This window comes from Apium graveolens, chromosome 10 (assembly GCF_009905375.1).
Source record: "Apium graveolens cultivar Ventura chromosome 10, ASM990537v1, whole genome shotgun sequence".
Taxonomy (NCBI): domain Eukaryota; kingdom Viridiplantae; phylum Streptophyta; class Magnoliopsida; order Apiales; family Apiaceae; genus Apium; species Apium graveolens.
In genome coordinates this window covers 149,188,420-149,202,108 of record NC_133656.1, presented here as the reverse complement: position 1 = coordinate 149,202,108, position 13,689 = coordinate 149,188,420, and the positions used below count along the sequence as shown (strand labels likewise).

The following is a 13,689-nucleotide window of genomic DNA, read 5'->3' as shown; positions in this document are numbered from 1 at the left end:
TCGAACATCTTTGTGATAATACACCTTATGTCATGTGAGAACCCTAACCGGTGAGTGAATTATGTAGTAATATGATTGCATGAGCAACTGGGTAAAACTTAAAACCCGCAAAACTATTCTAAAAGAATCTTTATTGTTATGTATGCCATGCTATCGTATTGCTAAATAATTGCTCATCAGGTTTATAAAATGGCCACTTCACCAAATCACCAAGAAGAAGGAACTCAAACTCAAAACAAGAAACCCCTATGATGAACTGACTCTTCTAACTTTTGTAACAACCCTCAGCTCCTAGAGTCGGGAACTTCAAACATTTTCAATATGTTCAACCCCCAGAGTTTGTAGGTTTGCCAGATCCAATTAAAGCTCAATCCTGGTTGAGAGAAATGGAGAAGGCCTTTGAGTTAGCGGAGGTTAAAAATGATAAGAAGGCGCAGTATGCAAGTTATTACCTTAAGGATGAGGCTAGTTACTTGTGGGAATCTACTACGACATTTCTAGAAGGAGAAGCTATATCTTGGGAGAAGTTTACAGAGCTATTCTTGGAGAAGTACTTACCGAGTTACATGCAAGACCGGTTGCATATGAGGTTCTTGGATTTAAAGCAAGAGAATATGATGGTAGCTGAATATGAAGTAAAGTTTTCAGAGTTAGCAAGGTTTGTGCCCAAGTATGTGAATACAGAAGTGAAGAATGCTAAAAGATTTCAACAAGGAATCAAGCCATGGATTCGTATTCAAATGGCTCTTCTTGAGACAAGGACTTATGCTACTTTGGTATAAAAAGCCATGATTTTATAAGGAAAAAGAGAAGCAACTAAAAGGGAAAGTGAAGGAAATAAAAGAAAGTTTGAGGATTCGGAACAAGATCAAGGAAATTCCAAGTTAGGGGGAAGTTTGGAAAGAATATGGGAAGTCAGATTCAGAAATTCCTGAAGTTTAAGCCTGGAAATGAGAATTAAAATAATCGCTTTCAGAAAGCTGGGCATTCGATGAAGGATAGTAGACCCCAAATTTAGGAATGCAAGACTTGTGGAAAGAGACACCCCGGAAGATGCAATAAGCTCAACGTGACGTGCTTCAAGTGTAACCAGAAAGGACATTATTCATCTGAATGCACAAATAGTTCGGGAAAGCTGGAGTTGACTTTTTTAAAGTGTGGAAAAGTTGGCCATAAGGTAAAGAATTGTAAGGAGCCTGTTTAGAAGGAAAATATTCTTAGGATTACTGGACCACCGCCTCCACCAGCACATACAGTACAGCCAAGGGCGCGAACATTTAACATGACAATGAAAGATGCAGTGCAAGATGCATATGTGGTAGCAGGTACGCTTGCTATAAACTCAGTAGAAGTCAAAGTGTTAATGGATTCTGGAGCTACTAAATCATTTATTTCTGAAAGTATTGTTGATAGACTAAAGTGTGTTGCGTACCCTTTAGAATCTAACTTGATTATAGAAGTAACAAATCAGGGAAGAGTTACTGCCGATAGAATTTGTCCCAATTGCGATATCGTTATAGAAGGTCGGCAGTTTTCTGCTGACTTAATTCCGTTTAAGTTAGGAGAATTCGATGTTATTCTCAGAATGAATTGATTAGCAAACCACAATGCGCAAATCGATTGTAGAAATAAGAGGGTGAAATTGAGAACCAAGGATGGAGCGAAAGTGATATTCAAAGGAAAGAGACAAGATAAGAAGTTTCTAACGGCGATTCAGACGAGAAGATTGTTACGACAAGGATGTGAAGCTTATTTGGATCATGTGAAGGATGTAGAGAAGGAATCTTTAAAAATCTAGGACATTCCTGTTGTTAGAGAGTTTCCTGACGTGTTTTCCGATGAATTACCTGGACTACCTCCAGATCGAGAGATGGAATTCATGATTTATTTGGCTCCTGGAATAGAACCAGTTTCGAAAGCCCCTTATCAAATGTTGCCCATTAAAATGAAGGAACTAGCGACGCAATTACAAGAATTGTTGGATAAAGGAGTTATTCAACCGATTGTTTCCCCGTGGGGAGCACCGGTGCTGTTTGTAAAGAAGAAAGATGGAAGCATGAGATTGTGTATTAATTATCGTGAATTGAATAAGTTGACTATCAAGAATAAGTACCCTCTCCCACAAATCGATGACTTGCTTGATCAGCTAAAAGGAGCTACGTGTTTTTCGAAGATCGACTTAAGATCTGGATATCATCAGTTAAAGATTAAGGCATAAGATATACCCAAGACGGCGTGGAACGTCCTCCAAACCCGGGTCAGAAGTTTGGGGTCCATAACACACATACACACACACACACCATATTTAAACCTGTATATAAAATATTATATGTATTGACCTTTCTTTTTACAACCACGGAACGCAACAGGTTAAAGTATGAAAACAAGCCACAACCTTAACTTTTATTACATCATACCAAATCCCAACTTGTTCAACTTACAACTGATAATGATATCGTTCTTACAATCTTGCATAACTCATCTATAATATAAAGCTCCTGATAGCTCAATCTAACTAACCTGGAATCCTAGCTCGCACACTGGACTGGGAATCCTCATTACCAACAATTTGCTTTTCAGCTGTTGAAAACATAAAAAGTTTGCAAGAGTGAGCTAACTAGCTCAACAAGTCATAATAGCAATAACGGAGGTTAAACAATAATCAATTGAAATGATTCAGAAGAATCAAGTTTCTGAATAAGCAATGATTAGAATTGGATATTCACTTTTTATTTTAAAAACCAAGGTTAGGCTGCTGATCAGTCACACACTAACCCCGAGCAAGGCTCCCAGCTTTGCTTTATATACTGGATCCAAGGCACGCATTGGCCTATTATGACCACGAATCTTGTCCAACCACGAATCTGGTCCGCATTTATAAAACCATCCAATTCTAAAAACAATTCAATATGATAATCAATGTAATTCAATAAGCTGAATCATAAACAACATTTATTTTGAAACATATGGCATTTCACAATACCATGAAGGTATAACAAGGAATTCAAAAAGATTGGCTTTCAATCAAGGAAAAAATCAGAAAGTAGAAGACCAAGGATTCAAGGTTTCCAAGGATTGGTCTTCTGTTAAACAAGGAATAAGGGTTGGTATGTCAAGCAATTCAATATCAGAAATCAGTATATGGTAGATATGTATTTATGGAGTAGTATCGTATGTGTCTGGCTCATATCTGGGAATTCAACAATCAATGATTTATGAAGAATAAGGCTTATGGCTCAAGATCAATAAGAATCAGGGTTCAAGGTTAAATAGTTTAAAGCGCTTGCAATATAAAACATGAGTTATTTTGAATAATAGTGACATGTTATGAGACAGTTCGAAAATAGTTGCAATATATCTTGAAGAAGGTTCATAAGTACTTGCCTTATCATAGATGATTTCCAACTTTACTTGTACTCATCTAACCGTTTTACTCATCAATCACTTTTTTTTTCTTTCTATGCCTTGATTTTGTTCATCAATCACTTGTCTTCTCTTTCTACGCTTCGATTTTATTTATGGATCACCGACTTCCCTTTCTTATGCCTCGCTGACTCTGCTAGGCATCACAAGTATCTTTTAATATTCAATATCATATTATTCTAATCGTCACATAGACGTCATAAGCTTTTAAATCATATTTTATATACAGGTTTAAATATGGTGTGTGTGTGTTGTGGACCCCAAACTTCTGACCCGGGTTTGGAGGGCATTACAGTTTGGTATCAGAGCCAGGTTTTAAGTCACTGAAACAAGCCTAGATTGTCGGGAATTGATAGAGGATTATGATTAGGAAATAGAAAGATAGAACGTCGAGAGGTTGAATGCGACTGTACAATAGGTTTTGGTATGATTCATGATGAGATTCGAGATTCTTATCTAGCGACGTGATTTTTAGATAGCTGCGATGACAGATTCTTTTATCCCGGGATCGTCTGATCATTCATAGCATTCAGTCAGAGGACCATCATCTGATTCATGCCCTGCTCGTCCACCGGTGTTAGCCATATTACATCCTGTTGTGGTGATTGCACCTTTTCACGTTATTATCCCCTCCTCTGATGCGAGACTCCCTATTCGAGAATCCCCCATATGCTAATTCCGGTTCTACCGGATATTCAGCTGTGAGTGCATCTTTTCTATCTACCCTACACCTTGTCCTATACCATAAGTTTAAAACTCGTCTTTTGAAGTAACAACACCTATGAGGATGGATTCGAGAGCTACAACATTTAGTGAGTACGAGGTATTAAGAAAAGTGGGAAGGAACTTAGAGAGAGAATATAGTTATTCCAAAGGATAGCTGCTACCAGGTTGTATGGAGCTACTAATGAGTATGCCACCCACGATTATCTTGTGGAGTGAGCTAGATGGATCTTTAAAGAAATTTAAGAGGATTGAAAATCGAGAGTTTTCTTGAAAATTATATGATGATGTTATGATCAAACATGATACGTATAGAAGTAATGTGATATAAATCGACCTTGTGTTATAAAATAAATCTGATGATTACTAGATAGATTTGTTATACTTAGTAACCGTAAGAGTTGATGATGGGAATGTTACCAGTATGGAAGACTAAAAGTGAAGTTACGAATAAGATAGTATGCAACGGTAACTGAAGTTTTGTTGACCAATGAAGGCAAAATGGACCCAATAAGGGGTAGAAGATATATGGAAATGAATGGGCTCTTATCTGATTGTTTTCCTAATTGGATTCCTTGTGATAGTTGAGAAGGACGACAACCAACTCATATAGTATTGACGACCAGGTGTATGATTTTCAAAATTTTAAAACAGTGTTCAAAAGAGATTTTCTTAACAAATTTTTCTAAAATTCCTTTAAACAAAATAAGTTTTAAAAACTTGGTTGTTCAATTACTCCTTAAGTTTCTCGATTGTTATAAGATTTGGATTATTTAGAAGAATACTTGTTCTAGAAGTTAGTATAGTTCGTTTAGAAGGCCAAGTGGACCCGCTATTATGGAGAAGATTTGATTGTTCCTAACGGCAGAATGCAAATATTGTTTGATAAGTTTAACGACAGAACCAATGTACAGAGAAACTATTCATCCAATTTATAAGACTATTAGAATTCAAAGAATACGTCAATTTACGAGAAGCCGAGTACGAGCAAAGAAGATTAAGAAAATCTCCAGACTTTTTAAAGGAAAAACATTATTATCAAAGAAGGCGATATGTTGAACGATCAGCAGCATAATCGAAATTTGAAGTTATGATTGTAAATCTCGTAAGACTGCAAATAGAGTCGGATTATAAATATGGAAGCGCGACGCTAAAGATACAAGACCCAGTACAGAGGAAATTTATTCTAATGATCGATTAAGAAGGCATGCCAGAGAACTTTATAAAGTTAATATATGACTCATATTGGAATATATTGATTGAATCAACATTGAAGCTGTAAATAGATGAAATGTGGATGACGACCAATGCTATAATCCTTTTCTATAATACCATTCGTTCTTATGAATCTTGAATAAAGTATGAACCTCATTCATAATCAGCTCTATGAGGTGATAAGAAAATTGTTGTATTCCTTTCAAAATCATTTTTCCCTCAAGTCTTATCTTCTGATTGAGACAAACAGTGTTATGGTGTGACGCTTTATCGAAATGACAAAGTGTCTGGAGGGACACCACCTAATCATGTGTTGTATGCCATATAGTATGAAATACTGGCCATCTTGAGTACAAATATGGTTGTCTCACTCATATCCAAATCATCATTAATTTTTTTCCCTCTTCAATTATAATTTCTTGATTCATGGATCTTTCCGATTGTTTCCTTGTACTCTTATTCCTTACAAAAGGTTTCTAATCAGAATCATATACACAAATTCCTTCTTGTGTAATGTCAATCCTTTGAATATTTTAAAAAGGACGTGAAATGAACCTGTGTAGCAGATGGAGTTGTATGATGAGTATGGATGATTACAAGCCAATAAATGGTGGACATTTACGTGCAAAGAAGAATCATTATGCCAATAACGTGGTTATCGCGACGACATCAAATCGAAAGTGGAAATCTGTATACATGATACATTCTAAGTCTGAGATTTTGGCATTAATTGAAGTAGTTAGCAAACCGTATGAGGTGAATTAACTAGAAAAAAAATAGGAAAGCAAAGCTGCGTATATCGGATAAGGCAAATGATTGATTGGACAATGGAAGCGAATGAAGAAATTCTTAATAATAACCAGATAATCGATTAATACGTTGTGAAGATGAAGCCAACCTCAATCATGTGGGAGATATTTATCATGAATATTCAAGATCGAAGAAATGCTAGTTACAAACAAACTCTGAATGTGTTCATCAAGGAATGGTTGGGCTTTCCCCACTCAAGTAAGTGAGTTATGGTAAATTTGATGCTTATAACTGGGTTAGAAAGAAGGTTCAGTATGGAAAGACATAAGGGGAGATGAAGTTATGGTGGTTTGATTGTAACAATTTTTAAGAAGTAATGCTTTAAAACCAAAGGAATTCTTTTACAAGATTATAATAGTGTTGACCACATGCTGGTTATCAGAAGTTGAACAAGTGACTCATAAAAATAAGTGTATATTTTCAAGGATGGATAAATTGTTAATTAGAGAGCTTGAATTGAAACACGAACTAAAAGAATTTTTAATTTGTAACTGTACTCAGTAGTGATATTCTGTTGTAATCAGAAGATATAAAAAAAGGTATGGTATAATAAGAATTGTTCGCTATAATCTTAAGTTGAACTAAAGATATGAGTTATACTGATTAGTATTATGTATGGTGGTGAAATAGTGAGTTTAGAAGGCGGAAGTTGATTGGTCTACATCTGGATTAATTGTTGGTTGTGTGATTGATTGTTGGTGTCGGCTTGAGTCCGACTGGTAGTCAATAATATAAAGGAAATGCTGCCCTAATTTTCGGAGAATACCCTACTATTGAAAATAGAAAGTATACTTCCGTGTGTTATTGATAGTATTGTTGATACTCCAAATAATTGTGATCTCGGTTCTTGAAAGAGGTTGTTACAGTCAATTCGACTATATATAATTGGTCTTTGATTTCATTTAGCTAGTCATCATTTGGTGCAATTGATCAATTAAGTGAGTTAATTGGGTAATTTTACCAATTAATGGTCAGTTAGATGGAAATCGATTTCAATTAGATTAAGTCAAATTTTGATGTGATTTTCAAATCCAAAATCAAAGTAATGAGGAATTGGGAAAAAGTAAGGACACCAGTAGAATTCAGGAATTGCTGCAAGTGCGTGAGGCTTTACTTGGATGAATATTCCCTTTATAATGGATAAGAGAAATAAAAAGTTATTTGTATGGACAAGTAAGGAGAACGTTTTAAGAACTTAAGATTTAAGATAGAGCAAAGAGAAGAAAGAAAGGAAAGGAAAAAAAGGAGGTGGAATGAAGAAGAGATTAGTACCTACACCAATATGGATTTTATAAGTCAATCAAAGAGATTTTATCATCTGCAATAAAGTTTTATTAAAGGACGTCTTGTTTCCAAATTATTTTGATAATCATACAATAAATGATTCATCAAGTAATTCTGGTTTGGATAAAATGTGAGATATAGTTTTAATTCAGTTTCTGATTGATATTGATACTTAAGTTGTTGTTAAATATTGAAAGTGGTATTAATATAGATGATTAATGTTTATTTAAGAATGGGATGTGCTGAGCATCAAAGTTCGTATTGATATCCAATTTGATATGACATCAAAATGAGTATTAAGGTCAAGAGTTTGGTTTGAATGAACTATGAGAATGAAGAACGAAAATAGGAAAGGAAGTGGAATCAAAGGGTGATAAAGAAACTTTATAAGATGCCAGGATATAGGTAAGATATGGGTAATATGAAAGCCAGAAGTAAGGTGAAAAATTTAGGAAACATTTGCAAATTGAGATAGGGAATGCATCCCAGGAGTACGATCAAGTACCAAGGCTAAAGGGAAATATCTAGTGACCAGACGTGAAGAGAAAATGGGGGAAAACGTAAATAAATGTTATACCTACCCAAGAATTAAGGCAGGAAATCAAAGGCTACATGTATACTTTTCGCTAGGAGACGTCGTAGTGAAATCACCTGAGAGCTAAAGGTGAGGAAAACGTTAATTGCATCATTATCGATAGGTTATCCAAACCTAATAATTCTCTTTATTTAATAAGCAGTTCGTCCAATAAGTGTGTTAGTTACTGCTTAAAGAAATGGTGGTACGTCATCAGTTCCAGAAATTTATTGTAAATGATCAATATTATTTGATTTGAGATTTGACAGGAGTATTCAGAATACGATGAACTATGTCGAATCAGAATAGTATATACCACTCCTAGATGAACGGGCATTAAGTAAGGAAGAACTAAAAAGATAGGAATTTGGTTAAACATCGATAACTCAAGAGATTCAAGCTACGCCGAGAATATGATACAAGACCTAGATGGCAAATAAGACTTTTTGATAGTAAGGCACAAAGAAAGAATAAACGTTATATGTGACTAGACGTCAAGGAAAGCATTGCAGTCAGTTTCTTATGAGAACTTCTTAGAATGAAAATAAATGATAATATGAGTTAGAATATGCTGGTGATGCTTCCAGGTTAGTGTATTTTCTTTTAAGTAGTAAGAGATTTTCGCTCGACAAATATACTCGATTGTCATTCAAGGAAATTAAGATATGGTGATAAGTTTGTATGTCAATCGTTTCCAGTCAAGATTTTCTCGTTAATTCTTAATCCTGGTATAATTTTGAGAATGTCAGGAATCGAATACGCCATGGTATCAGTATATCATTCACAGATGGATATGAAGATTAAGAGAACAATTAAAGAGCCTCAAATGCGATTGGAAGCGATTATAAACTAGGTGAATTGAATAGAAAAACAGGTGGGAATGAGGTTCAACCACCAATAACTATTGCAAACATGAATTATTAGAGTTAAAAAGAAAAGAGAATTAATAGGCATTAAGCTGGTCCTTTTTAAAACAGTAAAATAGGCAAGATAAGTGTAAGCGAGTTGGCTTCACCACCACATGTTTAGCAAATTCATAAGGTATTTATATGTGTATACTCAGGAAGAGTAATTTAGCTCCATTATATATAAAATAGAGACTTGAGTTGAGTTATATGAGAAATAGATAAAATATGATGTTAGCGAGAGGTTGTTAAGTAATGAATGATGCTACGAGTAAAAGTTTATGAAAAGTTGTAAGGTTGAGGAATCAACCTGAGAAAATAGAAGTGAGATACTTGAATGTATCATTATCTGATCCTTAGTGTGATTCTGAGGACACAATCCTTTTAAGGGGGGAAGGATGTAATATCCGGGATATCGCGTGTAATTTAGTTTTTATCAATAAATAATTTTTATGTGACTATTATGTGATTTTTGGCGAATTATCTGATGATTGGTGTGGATATGTGGATGCTTATATGTGGTAAAATATAAGTATGTCAATTTTATTATGACCAAAATAAAATATAGATAATTACGGTATTTTTCTGATATTTTTTGGACTTTTATATGATTTTATATTGATTTATGAATTTATTAATTATTTTCTAAATAATTACAAAATTATTTTATAAAGCCAGGAATCGTCCAACTTCAACCATTTTTACGTTTTTACAACCAAAAACTCTTCTGAAAACTCCTTCCTAACCTAATTTGGTAATTTCAGACATTTTTCGTGTTTTGACTTTTTTGATCCGGATTACGGTTTGACCCGTACGCGGCCCGTCACAAGATTTTCGATACGATAATCATTCCGGTGAATCAAAAAAACCCGTATTCTCGAAAGACGGGATATTATTACGTTATTTTCATTTAAAGTGTTCTATAAGAATCCCGGTTTGGATAATTATCCAATACGGGTATCAAATCAGATCATTTTTGCAGTTACTTAGCGGCTAAGTAACTAATTTATCGATCCAAAATGATCCAACACGAACCGATATTCCATAAATATATATAGCCCTTTTATTATTTCATTTATTCGTATAATCATAATCGATCAGCAAAAATATAGAAAATACAGAGAAAAACCCTAAAAAAGTTGCGTTCTTCATAATCAAAAGCACAAACGAAGGCGTTATCGAACTCCGATTCGGGCGTGCCATATATCAAATTGAAGGTCTCGAAAAGTACTTTCTGATTCAACCAACCATTTCAGTGCAGAAATCAAGGTGATTTTGTTATTTATTTATTTTAATTCGAATTAATTGATAATTAAAATATGAATTTTCGTTCTTGATGTTGTTGATGTGATTTGATGTTAGGATCTTGTAGATAATTTCTTCCTGATCATTTTGATATATTATATGACTAATTTGGAGTTCAATAACATATAGAAAATTAAGTTTGATTCTCGAATTCAAAAATTAGGGTTATAGAGTTTGAATGTTTTTAATTGGAATTTGGTTTTTTCTTTGTTTAGGGTTATGTGTTGAAATTGAGGGCCCTAATGAATAGATCGTGGAGCAGGCAATTAAATGGTATAAAAGAATTGAACAGAGGATTCCGGGAAGGGCCTCGCCGGAGTTTATAACTCGACGGCGGTGTAACTTTTTCGGTCGTATTTCCGAATTAATCGTTGATCATCTGCTCAATTTGAATACAGATATGTGTTGCTGGGATGTAGGGGAGCAATCCCCCTGAATTTGGTTCGGTTCTGGAGGTTTTCCAGCCGCCGGAAAAGCTCCATAGCGGCGGTCATGGAGTCTGGCCGGCGGGAAGGTCGGGGAAGATGACCAGGGGTGTCAAATTGCAGTTTGGCCCCTGAAAGTCTCCCTTATTTGCAAAAATCGTATTTTAGTTTTAAAACTTATAAAAACAGGATTTCTGTTTTCAATATTTTCAAGAATCGTATTTTCTGTTTTTAATTTATTTTCAGGAATTGTTTTTATTTATTTTTAAATTCTAAAATCCATTATTTATTTTCTAAAAATTATTTTTAATTTAAAAATGAATCTTAATTAATTTTAGTTGATAATTAATTATTTAATTAGTCAATTAATTTAAATATTAACTAATTAATTAATTTAATTAGTTATTAATTAATTTTAATTGATTATTTAATTTGATTTAATTATTTATTTTTGATTTAAAAATTTCAAAAAAAATAGTTTTGAGCTTTCAAATATTATTTAAAATTATTTTCAAAGCTCGATAATTATTATAAAATTATTTTAAAGCCAGATTCGAGTATTAGAACCCTATTATTTAATTATAAATTAATTCGGAGTCTCATTTTAATTCCGAAAAATATTCAAAAATTCGTATTAAATACCTGAAAAATCATTTTGACCCCGAATCTTCTTTGAAAAATTATTTTGATCGAATATATTGCGTGTTATGTACTACGTGCTATCTGGTTGATGTGTTATATGCGTATGTGATTATTGTTTGACTGTTGTGGTCATAACTTTCAATCCGTAAATCGGATTTGGGTAAAAGGAAGGGTAGATAAAAGCTTATGACGTCTATGTGACGATTAGAATAATATGAGATTGAATATTAAAAGATACTTGTGATGCCTAGCAGAGTCAGCGAGGCATAAGAAAGGGAAACCAATGATCCATAAATAGAATCGAAGCGTAGAAAGAGAAGACAAGTGATTGATGAACAAAAGCAAGGCATAGAAAGAAAAGGAAAGTGATTGATGAGTAAAACGGTTAGATGAGTACAAGTAAAGTTGGAAATCATTTGTGATAAGGCAGGTACTTCTTAATCTTCTTCAAGATATATTGCAAATATTTTCGAACTATCTCATAACATGTCGCTATTATTCAAAATAACTCATGTTTTATATTGCAAGCACTTTAAACTATTTAACCTTGAACCCTGATTCTTATTGATCTTGAGCCATAAGCCTTATTCTTCATAAACCATTGATTGTTGAATTCCCAGATATGATCCAGACACATACGATACTACTCTACAAATACATATCTACCATATACCGATTTCTGATATTAAATTGCTTGACATACCAACCCTTATTCCTTGTTTAATAGAAGACCAATCCTTGGAACCCATTAACCCTTGGTATTCTACTTTCTGATTCCTTCCTTGAGTGAAAGCCAATCTCTTTGAATTCCTTGTTGTACCTTCATGGTATTGTGAAACACCCTATGCTTCAAAATAAATATTGTTTATCATTCAGCTTATTGAATTACATTGGTTATCATATTGAATTGTTTTAGAATTAGATAGTTTTATAAATGCGGACCAGATTATTTGGTCGGACCAGATTCGTGGTCATAATAGGCCAATGCGTGCCTTGGATCTAGTATATAGAGCAAAGCTGGGAGCCTTGCCCGGGATTAGTGCGTGACTGATCAGCAGCCTAACCTTGGTTTTTAAAATAAAAAGTGAATATCCAATTCTAATCATTGCTTATTCAGAAACTTGATTCTTCTGAATCATTTCAATTAGTTATTGTTTAACCTCCGTTATTGCTATTATTATATGCTGAGCTAGTTAGCTCACTCTTGCAAACTTCTTATATTTTCAACAGTTGAAAAAGAAATTATTGTTAATGAGGATTCCCAGTCCAGTGTGCGAGCTAGGATTCCAGGTTAAGTTGGATCGAGCTATCAGGAACTTTATATTGTAGATGAGTTATGCAAGATTGTAAGAACGATATCATTATCAGTTGTAAGTTGAACTAGTTGGGATTTGGTACGATGTAATAAAAGTTAAGGTTGTGGCTTGTGTTCATACTTTAACCTGTTGCGATCCGTGGTTGTGAAAAGAAAGGTCAATGCATATAACATTTTATATACAGGTTTAAATATGGTGTGTGTGTGTGTGTGTGTTGTGGACCCCAAACTTCTGACCCGGGTTTGGAGGGCGTTACACGGCATTTCGAACAAGATAGGGACGTAATGAATTCTTGGTAATGGTGTTTGGATTGATAAATACGCCAGCTGCTTTTATGAATTGAGTTTTTAAGGAGTGCTTGGACAAGTTTGTAATAGTATTTATCGACGATATCTTGATTTATTCAAAGTTAGAAGCAGAACACATGGACAATTTGAGGATTGCTTTGGAAATTTTGAGAAAAAAGAAATTGTACGCGAAATTTTCTAAATGTGAGTTTTGGTTGAAAGAAGTTCAGTTTCTTGGAGACGTAGTCAACAGTGAAGGGATCAAAGTGGATCCTGCCAAGCTTGAAACTGTTATGAATTGAGAAAGGCCAAAGACTCCAAAGGAAGTGAGAAGCTTTTTGGGACAAGCTGGTTATTATCGACAATTTGTTCAAGATTTCTCTAAGATCACAGTTCCACTGAAAAAGTTGACGAGGAAAAATGAAAAGTTTGTTTGGACAGATAAGTGTGAAGAAAGATTTCAAGAACTAAAGAGAAGGTTAGTTTCTGCATCAGTATTGATTCTTCCTGATGTGAAGGGTGAGTTTGTGATATATAGCGATGCTTCGTATAAAGGATTAGGTTATGTTCTGATGCAACATGAAAAGCTGATAGCGTACACATCAAGGCAATTGAAGTCGTACGAGCAAAAATATCCTACGCATGATTTGGAGTTAGCTGCAATTGTGTTTGCTCTTAAGATTTGGAGGCATTATTTGTACGGAGAGAAATGTGAAATTTATACGGATCAAAAAAGCTTAAAGTACATCTTTACGCAAAAGGAGTTAAATATGAGACAAA

At 34.2% G+C, this 13,689-nt stretch overlaps 1 protein-coding gene across 1 annotated transcript; it reads left to right on the top strand.

Moving 5' to 3' along the window:
• Positions 1 to 386: 386 nt before the first annotated feature.
• Positions 387 to 10,799, top strand: LOC141691129 (uncharacterized). Its single transcript, XM_074495872.1, has 2 exons — positions 387 to 776; positions 10,659 to 10,799. Exons 1-2 carry the CDS (start codon positions 387 to 389, stop codon positions 10,797 to 10,799), a joined length of 531 nt encoding a protein of 176 aa, XP_074351973.1.
• Positions 10,800 to 13,689: the final 2,890 nt, after the last annotated feature.

Excerpts from the sequence above, each read along its gene's own strand:
- LOC141691129 (XM_074495872.1), top strand. The coding sequence starts at position 387 with ATGGAGAAGGCCTTTGAGTTAGCGGAGGTTAAAAATGATAAGAAGGCG. Across the intron at positions 777-10,658 it reads CAAGGACTTATGCTACTTTG|GGGAGCAATCCCCCTGAATT; the intron begins GTATAAAAAGCC and ends GCTGGGATGTAG.